At 35.7% G+C, this 21,283-nt stretch overlaps 1 protein-coding gene across 1 annotated transcript in view; it reads left to right on the forward strand.

The window, feature by feature from the left end:
* The window catches only part of sema3c (sema domain, immunoglobulin domain (Ig), short basic domain, secreted, (semaphorin) 3C), an 84,504-nt gene extending 66,975 nt beyond the window's left edge, over window positions 1-17,529 (forward strand). Inside the window, exons 13-18 of the mRNA XM_038281360.1 lie at window positions 2,809-2,897; window positions 4,196-4,237; window positions 4,470-4,627; window positions 7,088-7,155; window positions 11,255-11,385; window positions 16,676-17,529. Coding sequence (XP_038137288.1) covers window positions 2,809-2,897; window positions 4,196-4,237; window positions 4,470-4,627; window positions 7,088-7,155; window positions 11,255-11,385; window positions 16,676-17,098 — 911 coding nt within the window. The 3' untranslated portion in view covers window positions 17,099-17,529. The remainder of the gene's footprint in view (window positions 1-2,808; window positions 2,898-4,195; window positions 4,238-4,469; window positions 4,628-7,087; window positions 7,156-11,254; window positions 11,386-16,675) is intronic.
* Window positions 17,530-21,283: the final 3,754 nt, after the last annotated feature.

Below are 21,283 nucleotides of genomic sequence, written 5' to 3' on the forward strand. Positions count from 1 at the left end.
GACAATATGCACTTGGAATAAGACAAAGCAATTGTTTTTTCTTATTTTAAATGTAAATTGTCTTGTTCTATTGGCAAAGTGTCTCACTTACCTCCTCAATTCAAGAAAAAATCCACTTATTTTAAGAAAGTTACTTATTGAGATTAAATTTTTTTGCAGTGGAGGTCTTTACTACACTGGAAAAACAATCTAGAAATAAGTAAAAAGTTCCTTAAATTAAGTATATTTACCCTAAATTTGAGTAGGTAAATGAGATAGTTTGCCAATGGAATGAGTATTTTTTTTCTCTTAAAATAAGATAATTAGATTAAATTGTCTTGTTCCATTGGCAAAATGTCACTTTTACCTCCTCTATCAAGGAACAAATGCACTTAATTTAAGTAATAATTACTCATCTAGATTTCGATTTTTTTCCAGTGTAATGTAGAGACTATTATGATTCCTCAAGTACCTCACTTGTATTTACATGCGGTACATATGGTTGGTTTATTTCTGAGGGTTTCAGGATGTGCAGGTTTGGATTAAACATGCAGCTGCTGGTGTTTATCCAGCGCCTCCTCCCTCCTGTTTGTTGCTCCTGCTTGGATTCCTGAGGAGAAGCCAGCATCATGTAACCTTATCTGCTCCTGGAGCCGCGCTCTGACTCAGGGATGTGGGAGATGTTCTTATCAGCTGTTAGCAAGAGCTGTTTCTTTTACTCCTCCTCGCCTTCTTGTTCCAGATCCTGACACCACAGATGATTATAAAGATGGCGGCAGTGCTGGGAGTATTGAGCAGAGGTGGAAAGAGTACTAAAAAATTGTAATTGAGTAAAAGTATCTATACTTTGCCTAAATTCTACTCAGAGTAAAAGTAAAATTACCCATCAAAATTTACTCAAGTAAAAGTACAAAATTACTTCATTTAAAATGTAATTTGAGTAAAAGTTACTTAGTTACTTTGAGTTATTTAATGCAAAAAATACGGTGGCCCTGAAGTGCAAACTGCAACTACAAATCTAAAAGTGCAACTACATTAAGAAAAACAAAACTACATAAAGCAAAGCGCAACTACATTAAGAAAAACAAAACTACATAAAGCAAAGCGCAACTACATTAAGAAAATCGCAACTACATGAAGCAAAGCGCAACTACATTGAGAAAAACAAAACTACATAAAGCAAAGCGCAACTACATTAAGGAAATCGCAACTACATGAAGCAAAGCGCAACTACATTAAGGAAATCGCAACTACATGAAGCAAACCGCAACTACATTAAGGAAATCGCAACTACATTAAGAAAAACAAAACTACATAAAAGCAAAGCCCAACTACATTAAGGAAATCGCAACTACATAAAGCAAAGCCCAACTACATTAAGGAAATCGCAACATCGCAACTACATAAAGCAAAGCGCAACTAAATTAAGAAAAACAAAACTACATAAAGCAAAGCGCAACTACATTAAGGAAAACACAATTACATTAACCTACCGGAAAAGGTAGGTACCAGTGGGAAACATGAGACATCGGTGATTGGACAGCGGCGCCGTTTGACCCTTGAACCGGAAGTTGCGTCGTCTGAACAGTCCAGCTTCTTTTAAGTGTGTCTTCAGTGTACGCAAACTAACTGAAATTTCATGATTAGTCTTGAGCATATCCAGTATCACCTCGTACGTATGTCCTGATTCAAAATATTCCTGGATAACGGCAGCTATGTTTGGGGCGCCGACAATATCCATGTTTTCAAAAGTCGCAGCAGGCAGAATGACTTCCGGTTCAAGGGTCAAACGGCCCCGTCGTCCAATCAGCGATGTCTCATGTTTCCCACTGGTACCTACCTTTTCCGGTAGGTTAATGTAATTGTGTTTTCCTTAATGTAGTTGCGCTTTGCTTTATGTAGTTGCGATTTCCTTAATGTAGTTGCGCTTTTAGATTTGTAGTTGCAGTTTGCACTTCAGGGCCACCATAAAAAAACGATGAGTCATGAATCGAATTGAGCACAAGGTGTTTTAATCGATTTCAAGGCGTATTTCAGTGGACATCCACACTTGCAAAAGATCAGCTGGGCTAAAGAACATACTTCCTCACAGCACAAGGACAGTCACAACATGTACCATAAAGTGCAAACAATTTTCAGTCATACTGTCTAACAGACAACACCATGATAGGAAAAAAGAAATTTAAACTACATTTTAAAGTTTTCAAAATGCCCAAAAGATACCAGAAATCAAACTAAAACGCTACAGGATGCCACTGTTATTAACAAGCTTCTCATTTAATGATTTTAACTGAAACTTGTTTTACTTTAATAGTGATTTTTAACTGACACTTGTTTTTACATCAATTGTTTATATGTTTGAATTGTGTAAATAAAGTGCTGTTAAAGGTCAAAAGTCTTCTTCTATTTTTTAATGGCGATTAAGTGTCGGATCCGTAACACAGGGGTTTAAATTACTGGCCGCATTTAATTTTGTCACCATCAGTATTTTTTTTTTATTATTTTTTTTTACTCAGTAACGTGAGGGGGTTTTAAATGTAGCGAAAGTAAAACTACTTAGGTTAAAATTTACTCAAGTAAAAGTAAAAAGTACATATTTCCAAAACTACTCAGAAAATTACAAATTACTCATAAAAAGTACTCAATTACAGTAACATGAGTAAATGTAATTCGTTTCTTTCCACCCCTGGTATTGGGCTGATGCATATATGTTGTCCTTTACCTCTGAAGCCAGATTATGAGATTTCTTTCTTATTTTCAGGGTTCCTACTTGTTAAAATCCTTGATTTACATTTCGATGCATCTAATTGCTTCTCTCTCCGCTGTCAGACAAAGGGACAATACAGAAGGTGATTGTGCTGCCAAGTAACCAATCGCTGCATGAAGATCTGATCCTGGAGGAGCTGGAAGTGTTTAAGGTCTGAATTCCTCCTTTTTTTGTGTCTCTTGTGAAAATCTAAAAAAATGTGCAGATACAGAAACAGTTTGACACTGAGGCTGATGCAGAACAGACCGGCAGATGTAGAAGTCTGGCTGTTACCCTGCGTGACCTTTTTTTTTTTTACATGTTTTATTGAAATCTCTTAAATTCCGATCGCTGTCTGATCTGATCACATCCAGGCGCTCCCAGCTCCTTTGATTCCCAAACAGCACCTGGACGGCAGCAGTCTGTGGAATCCTCAATGATCAATATTTCTTTAAAGAGGCGTGGAGAAGTTTATTTTAGAGGAAGTTTCCACTTCTGTTGTTATACTAAAATGATCTTAGCAGTGGAAATGTATTTTTCCAAGGACTGCTAATAGTTTAAAGCAACACACTGCAAAAAAATAGGTGTCTAAAATAAAAAAGAACTAAACTAAAACACAGTAAAAACTACTGAAACCAACTGAAATCATCTGTCCATGCAATCATTTTATTTGATTTAAAAGTTTTAAATCTTGAAATGAGCATGCTGAACTCTGAAGATTAGAAATAATGTCTTAAAACAATATGCATTATTTAAAATTTTTTAATATACACTGCAAAAATGATCTAGAAATAAGTGAAAATGTCTTAAATTAAGTGAATTTACTCTTAATTTAAAGCAGGAAATTAAGATCGTATGCCAATAAAATAAGTATTTTTACTCTTGGAATACGTTAATTAGATAATATGCACTTGAAATAAGACAATGCAGTTCTTTTTTCTTATTTCAAGTGGAAATTATCTTGTTTCATTGGCAAAATGTCTCACTTACCCCCTCAATTCAAGAAAAAATTGACTTATTTTAAGAAAAAGTGACTTAATTAGATTTACATTTTTTGCAATGTAACTTTTTAATTTTGATAAGAGCCAAATAATGTGCACACTGGAAAAACGATCTAGAAATAAGTAAAAATGTCTTAATATAAGTGTATTTACCCTTAATTTGAGTAGGTAAATGAGATAGTTTGCCAATGGAATCGGCATTTTTACTCTTAAAATAAGATAATGAGATAATATACACTTAAAATACAAAAATGCAATTGTGTTTTCTTATTTTAAGTGTAAATTGTCTTGTTCCATTGGCAAAATGTCTCTTTTATCTCCTCAATTCAAGAAAAAATGCACTTATTTTAAGAAAAAATGTATTATCTAGATGTCAATTCTTTCCAGTGCAGCAGCAGGTTTGTTAAAAGACATTAAGATTAATGTTTTCCAGCAAATTTCACTTCTCTGCTGTTTGCTCTTCTTCCAGAATCAAGCTCCTGTTACAAATTTGAGAATCTCTCCAAAAAAAGTAAGCATCCTGAACCGTTTCTCCTTTCATTACTGGACAAGTTACATTGGTTGAAACATTATTTGTTGTCTAAAGACATGTGTAATGAGGAAAAAAAAAAAAATAAAATCTCCTGGGGAGATCCCAGAGGCAGAGGAAGTAACTTTTTGGGCACTACGCCTCATTTTTCCTGTCAGCCGACCACTTATTAAGACAAACAAGGGACTGACATTTGAACTGTTTGCTTTTGCAGCAACAGCTGTACGTCAGCTCGGACTTCGGGGTCTCGCAGGTCTCCCTGCACCGTTGTGACGCCTACGGCTCGGCCTGCGCCGATTGCTGCCTCGCCAGAGACCCCTACTGCGCCTGGGATGGACTCAGTTGCTCTCGCTTCTATCCCACCGGGAAAAGGTAGACGGCTATTCAAGCTTTAGGGTCTGCAGGTTTATATGATCTACCCATGAAAGAAATCTAAAAATATGTCAAAAAAGAGACACTTTTCATATTTTCTGACTTGAGATGAGATGGTGATGCTCCTCCAGCCTTACCAGCTGCTGCTGCTGCTGTCAGGAAGCTGATGATGCAGAGGCAGATGGAGGCTGAACTTTAGCTGTGTAAGCGTCTAGTTGAAGATGGAGCATTTCTTCTGCACCGAGATTCGCTTTGGAACATTTAAAGTTATCGCAATATTTTTGTCTCCATATTTTTGCACATATGATTTTACTGTTTCTTTATTTGAAATTTCTGGCTCATAGCACCTTGCATTAATGCAACACTGGAAAAAATCTAAATCTAGATAAGTAATTTTTTCTTACAATAAGTGCCTTTGTTCTTGGATTGAGGAGGTATAAGAGACATTTTGCAAATGGAACAAGACAGTTTACATTTAAAATAAGAAAACACAATTGAATTGTCTTATTTCAAGTGCATTTTATCTAAACATCTTATTTTAAGAGTAAAAATAATCATTCCCTTGGCAAACTACCTCATTTACCTACTCAAATTAAGGGTAAATACACTTAACTTAAGAAATTATCACACATTTCTAGATTGTTTTTCCAGTGAAGAAAATTCCTTCCAAATACACTCCTTCCTCTTTTCTATATTTTGTTCCCAGCTGGGTTAGAGTGATGCAATTTCCTGCAAAATTCTGAAGAAAGAAATTAGTAAATGCTTTTGATGTGGGTTTTTTTCTAACTACACATGAATTTGTGACATAATTTCAGCCCATTTTCTGATTGAATCCAAAAAACAATCTAGAAATAAGTGCAAACCCTTGATTTGAGTAGGTAAATGAGATAGTTTGCCAATGGAATCAGTATTTTTACTCTTAAAATAAGATAATTAGATCAAATGCACTTGAACTAAGGCAATGCAATTGTGTTTTCTTATTTTAAGTGTAAATTGTCTTGTTCCATTGGCAAAATGTCTCTTTTACCTCCTCAATTCAAGAACAAATGCACTTATTTTAAGAAAATATGACTTATCTAGATTTCGATTTTTTCCAGTTAAGTCCATTTTCTGATCAAATCCAAAAAACGATCTAGAAATGAGTGCAAATTTCTTAAATTAAGTGTATTTGCCCTTAAATTGAGTAGGTAAATGAGATAGTTTGCCAATTGAATCAGTATTTTTACTCTTAAAATAAGATAATTAGATAATATTCACTTGAAATAAACAATGCAATTGTGTTTTCTTATTTTAAATCTAAATTGTCTTGTTCCATTGGCAAGATGTATCTTTTTATCTCCTCAATTCAAGAACAAATGCACTTATTTTAAGAAAGAATGACTTATCAAGGTGTTAATTTTTTTGCAGTGTAGAGACCCGCAGTTTTCCCATCAACTCTATTTTTACTACCCTTGCTGAAACCAAAATAACCCCCACAGCATAATGCTGCTAAGCAACAATCAGGGTGTCTTTTTGATTAAGGTTTTAACTCATCTTAATAAAAGAAAAAGAAAAAGTCTGTGATTTTATCTATAGATTAAGTGGTGTGAACACTGCAAAAAATCTAAATCTATATAAGTAATTTTTTCTTAAAATAGGTGCATTTGTTCTTGAATTGAGGAGGTAAAAGAAACATTTTGCCAATGGAACAAGACAATTTACACTTAAAATAAGAAAACACAATTGCATTGTCTTATTCAAGTGCATATGATCTAATTATCTTATTTTAAGAGTAAAATTACTCATTCCATTGGCAAACTATCTCATTTACCTACTCAAATTAAGGGTAAATACACTTAATTTAAGAAATTTTTACTTATTTCTAGATCGTTTTTGCAGTGAATAGTCCTGCAAAGTGTTTTTATTTTATTTTTTTTGTCTTTCTCCTATTTGAGTGTCGTAATTAATAAGTTACAACATTAATTAAATCAAGGAGCAGACCAGATTGGGTTCAGCAGCTGATGCATGCTCCATTCAGCAGAGAATGGAACAAGCTGTCCACATGACTGGGATCCATTTGAGTGTGAGCCATGTCACAAATTCCATTTGTTTCCCCTCCTTTCCCATCAAAACAAAACTCAGACGAGCAGAAATGAACGACACCTCTCCTTTAAACGGAAACGTCTGCAGTCTCTTTGAGCTCCGGCTGCTGGTCTCCAGATGATTGGGTCGGAGGCGGGTTAAGTTTAGTTTGGTCCCAGAACAAAAGGCAGAATTTCTGTTTTTCGGCTCAAACTGCTCTGAAATGTGTCAGCTGTTTACATGCCCCTTCCTCCAAGCTGTTGCATATGAGTGCACACGGCTTTCGCACCAAAACCGTCTTAAACAGAACGGAAGGATTCTTATTACTGTGTATTTTGTCATGGATTTATGTGCTTTATTCTTACTGTGTTTTTTCTGTTTTCTTTTTTTTTTTTTAAGGAGAAGCAGGAGGCAGGATATAATGCACGGAAATCCACTCACTCAATGCAGAGGTTTCAATTTAAAAGGTATTAAAGCAGTTGATCTAAAGTCACTTTAAAACATGGATTACATCTTAATTCTGTTGCTGCTAATTAAAAAGAACAAAATCAACTCATAAAAAGTCTTTGCTCATTTATAAATAATCATTGCATTATTATTGGTACCTCCAGTAAAAAAATACTACTATTTATGTTGAAAATGATCTGTAATATTACATAAATATACATTTTTATTAGATGTAGTGTTTAATTATTGATTACAGAAGAAAAATCTTGTGCCACACCTATTAGCTCCCAGCAGTTTATCTAAAATAAAAGTCTTTATGCTAAAAATATTTGATCTATAAATTCATTACCTCCATTTTCTTAAGAATATGTTAGAGGCAGGATCATATAGATCTATTCTTCAAAGCTCCTGTTCAAAATTGGACAGACGAGTGATTATTTACTTCTAGATGACGAAGTTTAATCATCAATTTGTAAAGATAAAGTTCCTTTAATCTACAATAAGGGCAAAATAAAGTTTATAGTAACTAGATCTGTGAAAAACCTTCTGGGTGATTGCTACACTGGAAAAAAATCAAAATCTAGACAAGTCTTTTTTTTCAATAAGTGCATTTGTACTTGGATTGAGGAGCTAAAAGAGACATTTTGCCAATAGAACAAGGCAATTTACATTTATAATAAGAAAACGCAATTGCATTGTCTTTTTTCAAGTGCATTTTATATAAATATTTTTATTTTAAGAGTAAAAATACTCATTCCACTGGCAAACTACCTCATTTACCTACTCAAAATAAGGGTAAATACACTTAATTTAAGAAACGTTTACTTATTTCTAGATAATTTTTCCAGTGTATTGCTTATCTTGGAAATCGAAAATTCACTTTGTGAAACTTTAAAACTTTATATGGAGGACATTTTGTTCCATTATTGTTACAAACATGTTTTGTAAAAGGAAATTTGGTTGAAAAAAATGCATTCCATAAATTAATCTTTGAAGAAAAAAAGGTTTTCAGAGTAACTCTGCTGTTTTCCCAAATAGCATTTTTTTCAAATATTTATTTCAAAAAGAATGCAGCAAAATTTGCTCCATATGTTTGGTTCTACCTCAACAAGCTTAAAAGTCAAGAGTTTACTGTATTCTGAAGGGAAATGAACTCCAACTGTGGGGTTTGGTCATATGAGGCTGAGATTTAAGGAGATTTAACCTTGTTTTATTTTTAAGGAAAAAATAAAACAAGGTGAGCGATCCAAACGTGTCCAGGTTCAAACAAAAGATAAATGATTAAAAGCACGTCAGAACCTTTATGTAGGGTAGGCATCCATGATGCCGTGGGTCTGCTAATGTTCAAATGGATGTGGATGGTTTTCATTGCACCATCAACTCTCTAAACTAGGATATTTTAAATTCTAAGCTGATTAACTGTGGCAGTCAAAGTTAAAAGTGCTTATGATCTGAGAGGGTATAAAATGTTTAGTTTTATTGGGGTTGATGTATGGAACAAATTAGATCAGGAGCTAAATGATTGTATAACATTAAAGGAATAGTACACCCAAAACATGATTAGCCTTCATTTTCTACTCACCCCCATGCTGAACAACACTCTGGAGTACTTTTTTGATATCTCAAATGCATCTGGAGATCTGGGAGGCTTCTTGCTGTCTGCTGACATTCAAATAATGGAGGTCTATGGCGCCCGAGGCAGAAAGGTCCATAAAAGTCCACAAAAAACGTGTCAATATTCCTCCATACTGCTCATCCAATGTATTCCAAGTGTCCTGAATGGGTAGCGTCCATAATTTACTCGAAACGAAGTCATTTAGAATGTTTTTAGAGCATAAACAGTAGTATATAGGATTTCCTAAAAGCGCGTTCACGAGTCTACGGAAACCGCGGCAGACCAAACCAGATGAAAGTGCGCATTCAGCGTCTGCTCTGCCGATAATGCAAGTGTAGAAGAAGAAATGTGCTGTTTACCTGTGCAAAGAATGAAACAACGAAAAAAAAATGTCTGAGGACTTCAGTGTTGAGGAAGAGCATAAGTTCTTTGCCGAGCTGAATGCGCACTTTCATCTGGTTTGGTCTGCCGCGGTTTCCGTAGCGTCATGAACGCGTTTTCAGGAAATCCTATACACTACTGTTTATGCTCTAAAAACATTCTAAATGACTTCGTTTCGAGTAGATTCTGGACGCTACCCACTCAGGACACTTGGAATACATTGGACGAGCAGTATGGAGGAATATTGACACGTTTTTTGTGAACTTTTATGGACCTTTCTGCCTCGGGCGCCATAGACCTCCATTATTTGAATGTCAGCAGACAGCAAGAAGCCTCCCAGATCTCCAGATGCATTTGAGATATCAAAAAAGTACTCCAGAGTGTTGTTCAGCATGGAGGTGAGTAGAAAATGAAGGCTAATCATGTTTTGAGTGTACTATTCCTTTAACACAGTTTAAAAACATATTTTAAAAAAATTTAATAAAAGATTATGAAATATGTGAAGTCAATTAAGATCAGTAAGACATTGGGTTTGTTAAAAACAAAAAAAGTTATTGTAGAATAATATTTTTTTTCTAAAATCATACATTGGTATGTATTATAAACGGTAGCCATCTATTTATTTTTTTCTTTGATTTCTAGTCCAATGTAAGTTTTGTAAAGTTTCTTGCTTCTGCCAATACACCCTTTTCAGATTGTTTTAATTTATGTTATATGGACATATACTGTCTTTATTATATACTTGTATGTCTGAAATAAACAAACTTGAAGTTAATTTTTCCACAGAAGATGACCCAAATTTAAAAGATCAAAGCAACGAAACTTCTACGTGAACCATTTTATATTTGGCCTAAATGGAAAAGGAAACGTATGGACTATAAATTAGGAGAAAACTGCACATCTGAGAGATTTAATTTATAGATATCAGGACTCTACAGGATTTTAGGTGAGGATGTACAAGATCTGGGAGATGGAGCTTAAATGTAAATTCAATCTGGAAGATAGGTGGTTCAGCTTCACCTGAACCACCTGCAATATCCCTTGTTCAGCTCCAGCCAATCAGCTCGGTGGTCATACCGTCTCCAAAGCCAATCATCTTACAATACCCCCTTCATTTAGCTCCTGTTCTAGCTTCTCTCTTTTGCACACAAACAAACATTTACCCACCCCCACCCCCCCATCTCCCTCAGATTATTCTCAGTCCCGCTCATCCTCTGGCTTTTTCCACCACAAATAACCATGCCCCTGGGGAAGACTACTCTAATAATTTCCTAGGTTACTCATCCAAATGTGTGTTGATTCACAGCATCAAAATCTTCTGCCAGGGCCCGAGCGCCAAAGACCTTATTTAATTCATGTCTTAATCTGCATCTGTCTCCTTGAACGCCAGTCGGTTTTAGCAGATGGCCGCTCACACTGAGCCTGGTTCTGCTGGAGGTTTCTTCTTGTTAAAAGGGAGTTTTTCTCTCCACTGTCGCTACAAGCATGCTCAGTGTGAGGGATTGCAGAAAGTCAATGAGTCGATACAGTCAGCTGGTTTTCCTCAGATAGAAACATTTTGAGTAATATGATTCTGTTACCTGTATAAATAAATTAAATATTTTCTAATTGCAACTTTTCTCGGCGTGACTCTCCAGTTTGAATTCATCTTACTCCAATAACAGTTGTATTCAAATTTAAAGGTTTTCTACACACATTTAGGCACAAACAGAGAGATGTAACCTAATTGCTAGTTATCCTTAAATTGACAAATTCTTGCTCTTCAATTTGGTTCTTAGTTAATTTTTTTTTTATTTGCCTGCCTGTTTTCCACCACAGCACTGTATATTAGCAATGCCATATTAGCATTGCCACTATTTAGTCCTTATCTCTTCATGCATCCAGCTGATTTACTGAGGAATTTCAACTCCAGCAGAACAACAGGATGGAAGCAGAGTTGGTTTGAAGCGATTATTTTGTGTAAAACATGTTTGCTTTCGATGAGCCACTAAAGAGTGAAGCTAAGCTTCATGTCAACGTCTCACAGTCGCTCCTATAAGAGCCATTCTGTAGGCTCCCTGTCTGTCAGCTCAGTGACGTCTGATGTGCCTTTTCATATGACTGAGAATATGTCTGCTCATCAGCCTACAGGAACGCTGCTGAGATAACGCAGTACAGCGTGAAAAACAACACCACCTTCCTGGAGTGCGTTCCAAAGTCTCCTCAGGCGTCCATTCGCTGGCTCATTCAGAGAGAGAACGACAGGAGGAAAGAGGTCAGTCTGACATCAGAAGATGTCAAAAGTCGTCAGTGATTTATGATCAGCCTCAGGGCCCTAAAAGGCTGTTAACATGTAGCTGATTAATGCATAGATTATTTACATGATATAGCATTTTTATGGTGTTCAGAATAAAAAGCTCTGAGGATTCCTAGAATTGTGTTATAAAGGATTTATCAATTCAATATTGCAATAAAATCTGCATAATTGTGCAAGAGATGATGAAACGTTGGCGTCTAAACTGACTGATGGAGTGACATAAATCATCTAGTTTATCGGCGCTGTTCTCTGCTGCTCTTTAAAAATGTGGGATATAGTCCACCTGAGGTCCTTTGGAGCTCTTTGGAAGTTAATATTCTTTTCTCTTTTTCTTCCTTATACTTACAACAGCACTTCAGCACTCAGCTTTATGAACAGAGGTTTGTTTTTGTGCTCAATTAGAGCTTTAAAACAGATAACCTGCTGACCCTGCTGTGGACATTCAACCCCGTTCCCCCTTTGAATTTCCCTTTAACTAATGACATCTCCGGTTGGATGTTCCATTTGATTTTATACCTAAAAAAGGAAACTAACTAAATCTGAGTGAAAGCGTCTGCAGAACGAGTGAAATTTTCTCTCCATGCAGAGATTGAATTATGAATATAAAAGTAAAGCTGGACACATAGAATAAGAATTTAACTCCTAAACAAGATATATCATCTAACGCTTTTAATTCTTTTCCTTATGAAGAAACCAATTAATTTTCAGTGTATAACTTATATAATTCATGTATTTGTAATCACGGTTAATTATTAGACTCATTATATCTTGCAAATTAATATTATTCCTGTCTGAAAATGACAGTGGTAATTTGGTTTCGAAAAATTTAAACAAGTTTATTTTTAGGATATTTAGGAGAGTATAAACAGACAAGACAGAGTTAGATAAAACATGATTGGAAAACCAATTTCCCTTTTTCACCCATTAGCTACAAATTTACATATTTACGAGACTTAAAGAGTTTTTAAAGCCTAATTATATCATAATTGCCTATTCCACTGGATTTTATTATTGGTGCAATAATATGAAATGCTGGTGAAGGTTCTCAGTCATTCAGGTCATAGTTATTCCAAAGAAAAAGAAAATAAAAAACAATCCACTGGACTTTGTTTCCAAATTTGAAGACGTTTCGCGTCAGGGCATTGCAGGCTAACAAAAGAAGCCAAACGACCCCCATTCTTAAGGGGTGGACCCCTTCGTCTGTTCCAATTTGCATGTTTTCAAAACAAAAACGAAGCTTTGTTGGGCTACTTTTTAAACCCTCGAACTCGACGCTATTTCTGACATTTGGAATTGAAAAAGCTTCCTTGATGGGAAGCTAAACGTCTTCAAACTTGGAAACAAAGTCCAGTGGATTGTTTTTAAATTTCTTTTTTTGGAATAATGTCAAATCTTTACTATTTTCTACATTAGTGTCCAGCTTTTTCCATATGAGTTTTTGATTTTTGTTTGATTTTTACGGAGCCCCTAAAAGGGACATGGAGGGGATCTCGCAAAAGTTTATTTTTTGTGAGATCTCACAATACTTTTGCGAGATCAAGCAATACTTTTGCGAGATCTCGCAATACTTTTGCGAGATCTCGCAATACTTTTGCGAGATCCTGCAATACTTTTGCGAGATCCCGCAATACTTTTGCGAGATCCCGCAAAACTTTTGCGAGATCCCGCAAAACTTTTGCGAGATCCTGCAATACTTTTGCGATCCCGCAATACTTTTGCGAGATCTCGCAAAAGTTTATTTTTTGTGAGATCTCGCAATACTTTTGCGAGACCCCACAATACTTTTGCGAGATTCCGCAATACTTTTGAGAGATCCCGCAATACTTTTGCAGGATCTCGCAATACTTTTGCGAGATCCCGTACAAAAGTTTATTTTTTTCCCTCCATGTCCCTTTAAGGGCTCCGTAGATTTCCATTCTGGAAAAAAAAAAAAGCATTGTAACTTTAAAGTCGGAAATGTGTAGAAATTAAACACCGTACTTTTGTACTGGGACACATTTTGTCTTTAACACACTCTTAAAAATCTCTGAACTTCTCCTCAAAACCAAAGACAACATTCTTAAAAAAATATCTCAGCCTTATGAACCAAAAGCTTTTGTTTAAGGTTTTACAAAGTCCTGCTTTCAATATAATGTTTTTCTTTTCACCAAACTAAAAATTGCATGTACCTCCACTCTGATATGAAAAAGCTCTTTCTCCTCATTGATTAATCCGACTTTTAGCCTGAAGAAGAAGCTCGACTTTTTTACATCAGAGCAGCAGAGAGCGACACGATACCCTACTTTCACACCCAAGTGTCCATCTGTACGTTTATTTTTGTGCCTGTTTCTGCGTCATTCTGAAAGTTAGAAGTCCCTTAGCCTAATTAGAGGGCATTTCATTTTGGCCATCAGAACCTAAAATCATATGAATTCATTCTGCATATGTATTAGATGCATGGCAGAAAAGATTAGGAATAAATTATACACAGTGTTGAAGCTGAGGTTACAACATGAGCTGGCAGAACATTTATAACTATAATACACTCAATTCTGCTCATGCTTATAAAATATGGCTCAGTTCCTTAGTGACATAAACCAGTTATAACAGTCACTGTTTTCCTAATGGTATGGTATATTTCATAGCAGACAATTGAAAGTTTTAGAAAACAATAATCTATATTATTTGTTTTTCTTTTAATAAATTCTACATGCTGATAAATCTCACAAGTTCAGCCAGGTGAAAAAATTCTGACTAGACTAGTTACCAAGATACCAAAAAAAAATATAGCTCCTATTATCTGTAAAGTTCATCAAGCTTACTTTGAATATTGTTATCGAATTAAATCTTTATTTTAATTATTTCCTTTTTTTTAATATTTTTATATTATCCTGAAATTCTTCAACTAATATTTGAGCCAAGAACGTCAGAGTGTTTCAGGAAGTCTTGGCAAAAATAAAAAAAAATGACAAATGGAAGCGACCAAATTGCTTCTTCATACATGTTAAGGTATATTTAAAAAAATGCATGGTCTGGTTGATGTTTTTCATTTAAAATAATTTTTAAACCTATTTCCTGCAGCTCCCCATAAGTTAGCCCCACCATGCATACAGGGTTTCCCTAAACAGGGATCAGGGCCCCATGAGGGTCACCAGACCCCGGCGGTTGGCAGTATGGCTTTTACAATCAATTTGATGTGATCCTAAAGTACATGGAGGGTAAAAATATCTGAAAATACCTAAATATAAATATTCTATGAAATAAGTAATTTAATATTTATTAGTTTAATATAGCCCTACGATGGACTGGCGACCTGATCATGACCCCCGCCTCTCGCCCGTAGACAGCTGGAGATGGAGACCAGCACTCCTTACTAGCACTACATGATTAAAATATTAAATATACTTAATTTAAAAAAGAAAAACTATTTAATTTCCAATTAAAAATGATTGATTAATTAATGACAATTTATTAATCAAAAAAATATATACATTCAATTTGATACATTTAAATAAGCATAGACTAAAGTGATTATATGTAAAGGCCATATGTGCACCTACCTACCAACCAATAAATCAGTTGCGATGCACAATCAGTGTAGAAAATGTAAGAATATGATCCTTAATTTCAGAGCTTAGAACTAGAAGTGGTTTTGCTGAAGCTTTATTAGTTGATTTTTACAGTCATATGTTTATATTACTGTTTTTATATATTTATTTTACTATTTTTAAAGGCTGCACTTAAAAAAAAAGAAATTGTCCAGAGAGCTGTTCTAAACTAAATTTCTTTTGTGTAAACAAAATGACAAATAAATCTAAATCTAATGCTTCATGCAGACCTGTTGTCTGCTAAGGGATGCATCTATTTAAGATAATAGTTGCATTATAATAAACCTTTTTTTTCTCATTTGATTCACTGCATACATGCATGAAGATCAGTTAGAAGTACTGCAGATGAATCCTTATGGATCACTGGTCTGTCCGAGTCAAACAGGCTGAACTGCTGCAGTGTGAACGCAGCTTTGGTGATTTAAGCTTTTTATCAAGTTGTTTTAAACTCCCTCATCCACCATAACATCTATCGTAACTTATGCCAGCTGATCAGTTTGGTCTTTCTGCCTTTTGTCCTCAACCCATATTAAAACATCTTTGCATTTCGTGAAATTCTGTACAGAACAAAATAAATGTCTTTAGCTGGAAGGTTTTTGTATCGTCATTAAATTTTTTATAGTAGAAAGAAATCCCTGGATGGTATTATTAGATTCTCTCTGCAAAAACCTGTAAATAGAATTGTTTTTACTACTCAAGTACAAACTAAAGAGCCTCTGACGTCAAAATGGTTAAAATATTTCAATATTTTCTACAGTTTTTTTCATGCAAGATGTTTTTTTTCTCATGATTGGATGAACTTCATTTTTCTTTACACTTGTTCAGAATGGGAAATTCTTAAATTAACTTCCAAACTATTCCATTCTGCAGGAAACCTGTAAATAAATTCAATTTAACCAGAGTTTGAGACTGTTTTCTATGGGAGAGGATTAGGGCCACTGAAAAAAACAATTTTAACTGATTTTTTTTTATTTTATTTCAGTATATAAATGGGAAAAAAGTCAGAATTCTGAATTTAATCTCAGAATTCTGACTTTTTTCTCAGAATTCTGACTTTAATCTCAGACTTCTGACTTTTTTCTCAGAATTCTGACTTTAATCTCAGAATTCTGACTTTTTTCTTTAGAATTCTGACTTTAATCTCAGAATTCTGACTTTTTTCTTTAGAATTCTGACTTTAATCTCAGAATTCTGACTTTTTTTCTCAGAATTCTGACTTTTTTATTGTCAGAATTCAGTCAGAATTCTGAGAAAGTAGTCAGAATTCTGAGAAAAAAGTCAGAACTCAGAGATTAATCTCCGAATTCTGACTTTAATCTCAGAATTCTGACTTTAATCTCAGAATTCTGACTTTTTTTCTCAGAATTCTGACTTTTTTATTGTCAGAATTCAGTCAGAATTCTGAAATTAAAGTCAGAATTCTGAGAAGAAAGTCAGAATTCTGAGAAAAAAGTCAGAATTCTGAGATTAAAGTCAGAATTCTGACTTTTTTCCCATGTTAAACTGAAATAAAATTTAAAAATCAGTTAACTTTTTTTTTTTCAGTGGCCCTAATCCTCTTCCGTAGTTTTCTTTATTTATCTTTGGCAGAAACGTCAGCTAGACTTTATTAGAAAAAGGTTAAAAACTGTAAAAATCATTCAATCTATTCGTTTGTGCAGGTTAAGCTGAACGATCGCATCCTCTCCACGGAGCTCGGCCTTCTGATCCGCTCCGTCCAGCAGTCCGACCAGGGTCTGTACTACTGCCTGACCACAGAAAATGGCTTCAAACGCACCGTCGCCAAAGTCCGTCTGAATGTGCTGAGTGAAGCCGTGGTGAAGGTTCTGACAGACAAGCAGCAGTCCCCCTGGGCATGGGCCAGCTCCCTAAACCCGAAGGCCCTACTGGAAACCTTCAGCCCTGCAGAGAATCTGGCTGTACAGCAGTACTGTAAAGAGAGAAAAGACTTCAAGAAGCTTCAACAGAGGCAGCAGCAGCAGCCGCAGCCACCTGGACCCCTCAGGGGGGACTTGGCCAAACTAAAACCCCTACTGGACCGGAGGAAGAGCCGCAATAGACGCAATAACCTCCCTGATGTGTGATGCACGACGCAAGCAGCAGAAACTGACACGCACAGCGTCCTCTGGTCCTGTGCCCTTCAAAGCACTCACTGCTCCTCTCATCTCAACCACTGAGCTGCAGATGTACCTTAACACCAGAAGGTTGGTGTGGGGAGATTTAATCCCACAAAATCTTGTTGTCTCACATGAAATAATGCGACCAGATGGCTGTAATTTTTCAACCACGAGTTTTTCCTTCGCTTTGATCGTCACAACACGATATGAGGCGGACATGTCCTGACTTCCTCTGACAAACTCTTCCCTCAGAGGATAACGCTTTGAATTTCAGCTATCGTGTCACGCTTTGATGTCTGAGGGAAACATTTAAATGTGTTTCTTCTAATGGATTTTTATTTCTTTCCATCACATACTTCTGATGGAAATGGGGACTGAAGAAACACAAAGGCCTTTATGAGATCTTTATGGGATCAGACTTTCCTGTAATTTGAATCTCTACTCCTCTGCTGACATTTCTCTTTGTGCTACAGACCTGATAGTGGAACATAAATCTACATATTGTGACAAAAGCATCGTATTTATAACCCCTTCTTTGGTTGTTAAGAATCATCTTTTATGCAGCAAAATACATGAAAAACTCTACATTTGTTAAGTAGTACAAATAATCCCATTTCAACAAACACCGGCTGAGTTGTTACGAGGTTTAATCCTGATTAGTTCTACTTCGGAGACGTGAAATTGTCCTCCTCTCTTAAAAAACAAAACTTAAATAAGAAAAATCATGAGTTTTTGGAAGAGAAACGAGCCCAGATCATTACAGATCCTCTACCGTACTTAACAGTATAAGGTGATTTTTTTTTTTTTTGTTACTCTTGATCATAATTTGTTTTAAGTAAGAACCATCTTTAGTGTTTGCTCCCAAAAAAGGATTATATTATTGCAATGAAAGCATTTTGGAAACTCAAAAAGTTTACATTTGTGATTGAAGGACAGAAAATAATTCTTCCACAAAAGCATGTGTATAGCCTATAATGGTGGAGACTTTTTAACATCAAGTCTAATAAAGGGAGCTTATTAGATGTCTTTACATCCCTTATTCATCTTCTGTGCATGCCGTCAATATAAACCTGCCAGCTAGTAGCCAGTGCCTAAAGGAAACAGGCGTCTCACAGGATAACAACGACCCAGAAAGCCATTTTCACCTTCATGCTGACTGACTTCATTTGGCCAGAGCTGCAAAACCCTCATCAATCTTTGGAGATATTAAACACCTGTTGAATAATATTGGTTTATTTCATGGTTAGAAGTGCAAATTTTCACAATTTTTTTATTTTAAATTATAGCAAGAATAAATATGAAGTAAGGAGTCATTTTTATATGAAACCTCTAGGTAGGGGAGATTAATCCTTGGGCAAAACTAAGCAGTTGCCTGGGGCCACAAGTTCCTGGGGGGCCCCCATAAAACTCGTTTAACATGTATTTCTGCACATTAATTATGTTTTTGATCAAAATCCTTTGGCTAAAATGCCATCAGAGCGCTGATAATATTAAGTGTGTCTCAGCCCCCCCTTCAGCGTCCACCATATTGGATCAGTCCATTTGCTGCACATGTTCAGAAAGGTCCAAACAGACAGCAGCAAACCATTTGAAAACAAACGATGCATAGAGCAGTGTTGCCAACTTAGCACTTTAGTCGCTATATTTAGCCACTTTTCAGACCCCTCTAACACTTTGATTTCTAAAAAGCTCCTAGCGCCAAATCTAGAGACTTTTTTTCTGCTACTGGAGACTTTGGAGACAACATCTAAAAGCAGCGAACTCTGCTCTCCAGAGCGAGTAGATTGGTAACCCCGCCTCCTGCTCTCCTCTATCTTGTCTGCTGTCATGATTCATGCAGCTATTATTTCATCCAAATGAAAAATGGAGAACAGATAAGCAGATCATGGCTGGTCTACAGTGAAAAGAAGGACTGGGTTATTTACTTTGGCCTTTTTGGAAACACAGGAAGGAGCAATCAGCTAAGTGAGCTTAGTGCTTGGAAAAAATCTTTCATTCCTTTAGAGACAGCATGAAAAGTCAGCTGAGTACAAAACATAGAGAGGAAAACAAGAAGAAAAGGGACAAGAAGAGAGGGACACAACCTAGAACAGATAATGGATGTCTATTCTATTAACATTTCTCTATCTGTAGAATGGGGCTGTTTTATGAGTTGTCTTCTGACTCCAGAGGGCCCCCTACCTGTCTTTGCCTAGGGCCCCACATTTCCTAAATCCGCCCCTGCCTCTAGGCAGATATTACACTGAAATACTTCAAAACCTGAAAAATGTCTTTGTTGAGAAATATTGCTCCACTGTAAATCAGTGCAGCAATACATAAAAAGTGAATTAAAAAGTTAAAATAAACCTTCAGTTAAACTTATTTCATAGGAATGGTTAGATATTATAAACCATAAGTTTTTCTCAAAAATGTAATTACATCTTTTAATTATGGTTGTGCAATAAAATATGCTTTTAATTCCAGCTCCTTATTTAACTTTAACAGCTGTGCCAGTAATGTGCTGCAGAAGTGAGATGTTAAGAATATGAATCTCTAAATCTAAATAGATGCAGATGTTACATCCGTGTCTGTTTCTGTTCTGTTTTTTTCTCTCTAAAGATATATTTGTATTTTGCAGCTCATGGTTGCTTAGAATCTGTAAAAGAAGGTCCATCGATGTCATCAAGCTGCACTTTGCTTCATTTCTTTCCTGCTTTTGTCAGAGAAATGTTCCAGCTATAAATAATCCAGTCGTCTCTGGATCCATGCATGGATTTTACTCGAGCAACTAAACTCAGACATTTCATGATCAATTCAGTGTCATCGCATTTTCCAAAGCCTTCAGTTACACTTTGTCAGACTTAGTGAGGTAGTCAGAGTATAACCAGCCCTTTAGACCTTTTGCATATGTGAAAAGTCATTTTTTGCAACCCATAGGTGATGTAGATAGGAATTGTTTATGTACAAACTGTTTTAAATGTATTTTAGTTAAGTTAATATTCTTCAAATTTGGTGACAATTGTTACTTTTTGTACATAACTTGAGTGTTATCTACCAGCAAGGACTGCATCTGCAATTTGAAGACATATTGGTTAATATTTTTGATTTTAAGCATGCATTTTCCCTCATACAGATCTCTGCTGCACATGTAACTAAAGTCAAGTTACATGTCAATGTTTTATTTCAATTCTGAATAATTTTATTGTCATTGAGTCTATGTATTTGTATTTATTAATGTCTTAGCCTGAATAAATATGTTTAAGTGATGATGTTTTTTTTTAAATCAAAAAGATTATCATCAGTTTCCACATTTATTATTACATCTACTGTCGGATTTGAGGCGGTGTTGTTAATCCGATAATTAACACCTCTTTAAAATCTGCACACAAAATATAACATTGGTGTCAGATATTAAATAAAACTGAGATCAGTTGAGCTAACTTGTCAAAAAGGGAACAAAACTCATCTTATAGATTGTCACTAGGTTACCATTTGTAAAAATTTTGCTCTAACAGACCAATCAGAGGACAGAAAATGCTGATGTATGGGTGACACCGCTAAGTGGCAAAGTGGGGCAAATCTGAAATCTGATTGGTTGAAGAAAATATTCTTCATTAATATTGTTAAATTCAGCCAATATTGCTGATTCTGAAGGCCCTGGGGAGATTTGATTGACGTAACGCACAAACGCTCGAAATCTGATTGGCCAAAAAATATATAGACAACATAAATGTAGTAGAAGCAGCTCAGCCAAGAGAACTGCTATAAAAATTGCTGAAAAAGTGCAGGGATGATCTTACCCATGGAAGTAATTTTTAGGGGAGGACAGGGGGACTTTTTACAGTCCAAAACCGATATTACGCAGCAGTACACAGACATTCATTGCACTAGGACCAAGGGGAAAACCGCAGGTCAAGCTGAAGCCCACTTCCCTGATTAGACCGCCCCTAGCTCCTGATTGGATCTCTGTCTTCTCTTGTGTGATTGGCTGTCACAGCTGTCACTCCTGAGAAGCTCACTTTACAAACATCTGATGTGCCGATGAATGAAGTCTGTGATTGAATCGTCAAACATCCTGAAGTTAGTTATATTCAAAAGTACTTGCGCCCCCCCCCCCCACTTCTGAAATCAAAACTTCATCCATGATCTTACCATAGATGGCAAAAGTACTCA

The sequence above is a fragment of the Cyprinodon tularosa genome, unplaced genomic scaffold (assembly GCF_016077235.1).
Source record: "Cyprinodon tularosa strain WSP-4 unplaced genomic scaffold, ASM1607723v1 ctg17, whole genome shotgun sequence".
Lineage (NCBI taxonomy): Eukaryota > Metazoa > Chordata > Actinopteri > Cyprinodontiformes > Cyprinodontidae > Cyprinodon > Cyprinodon tularosa.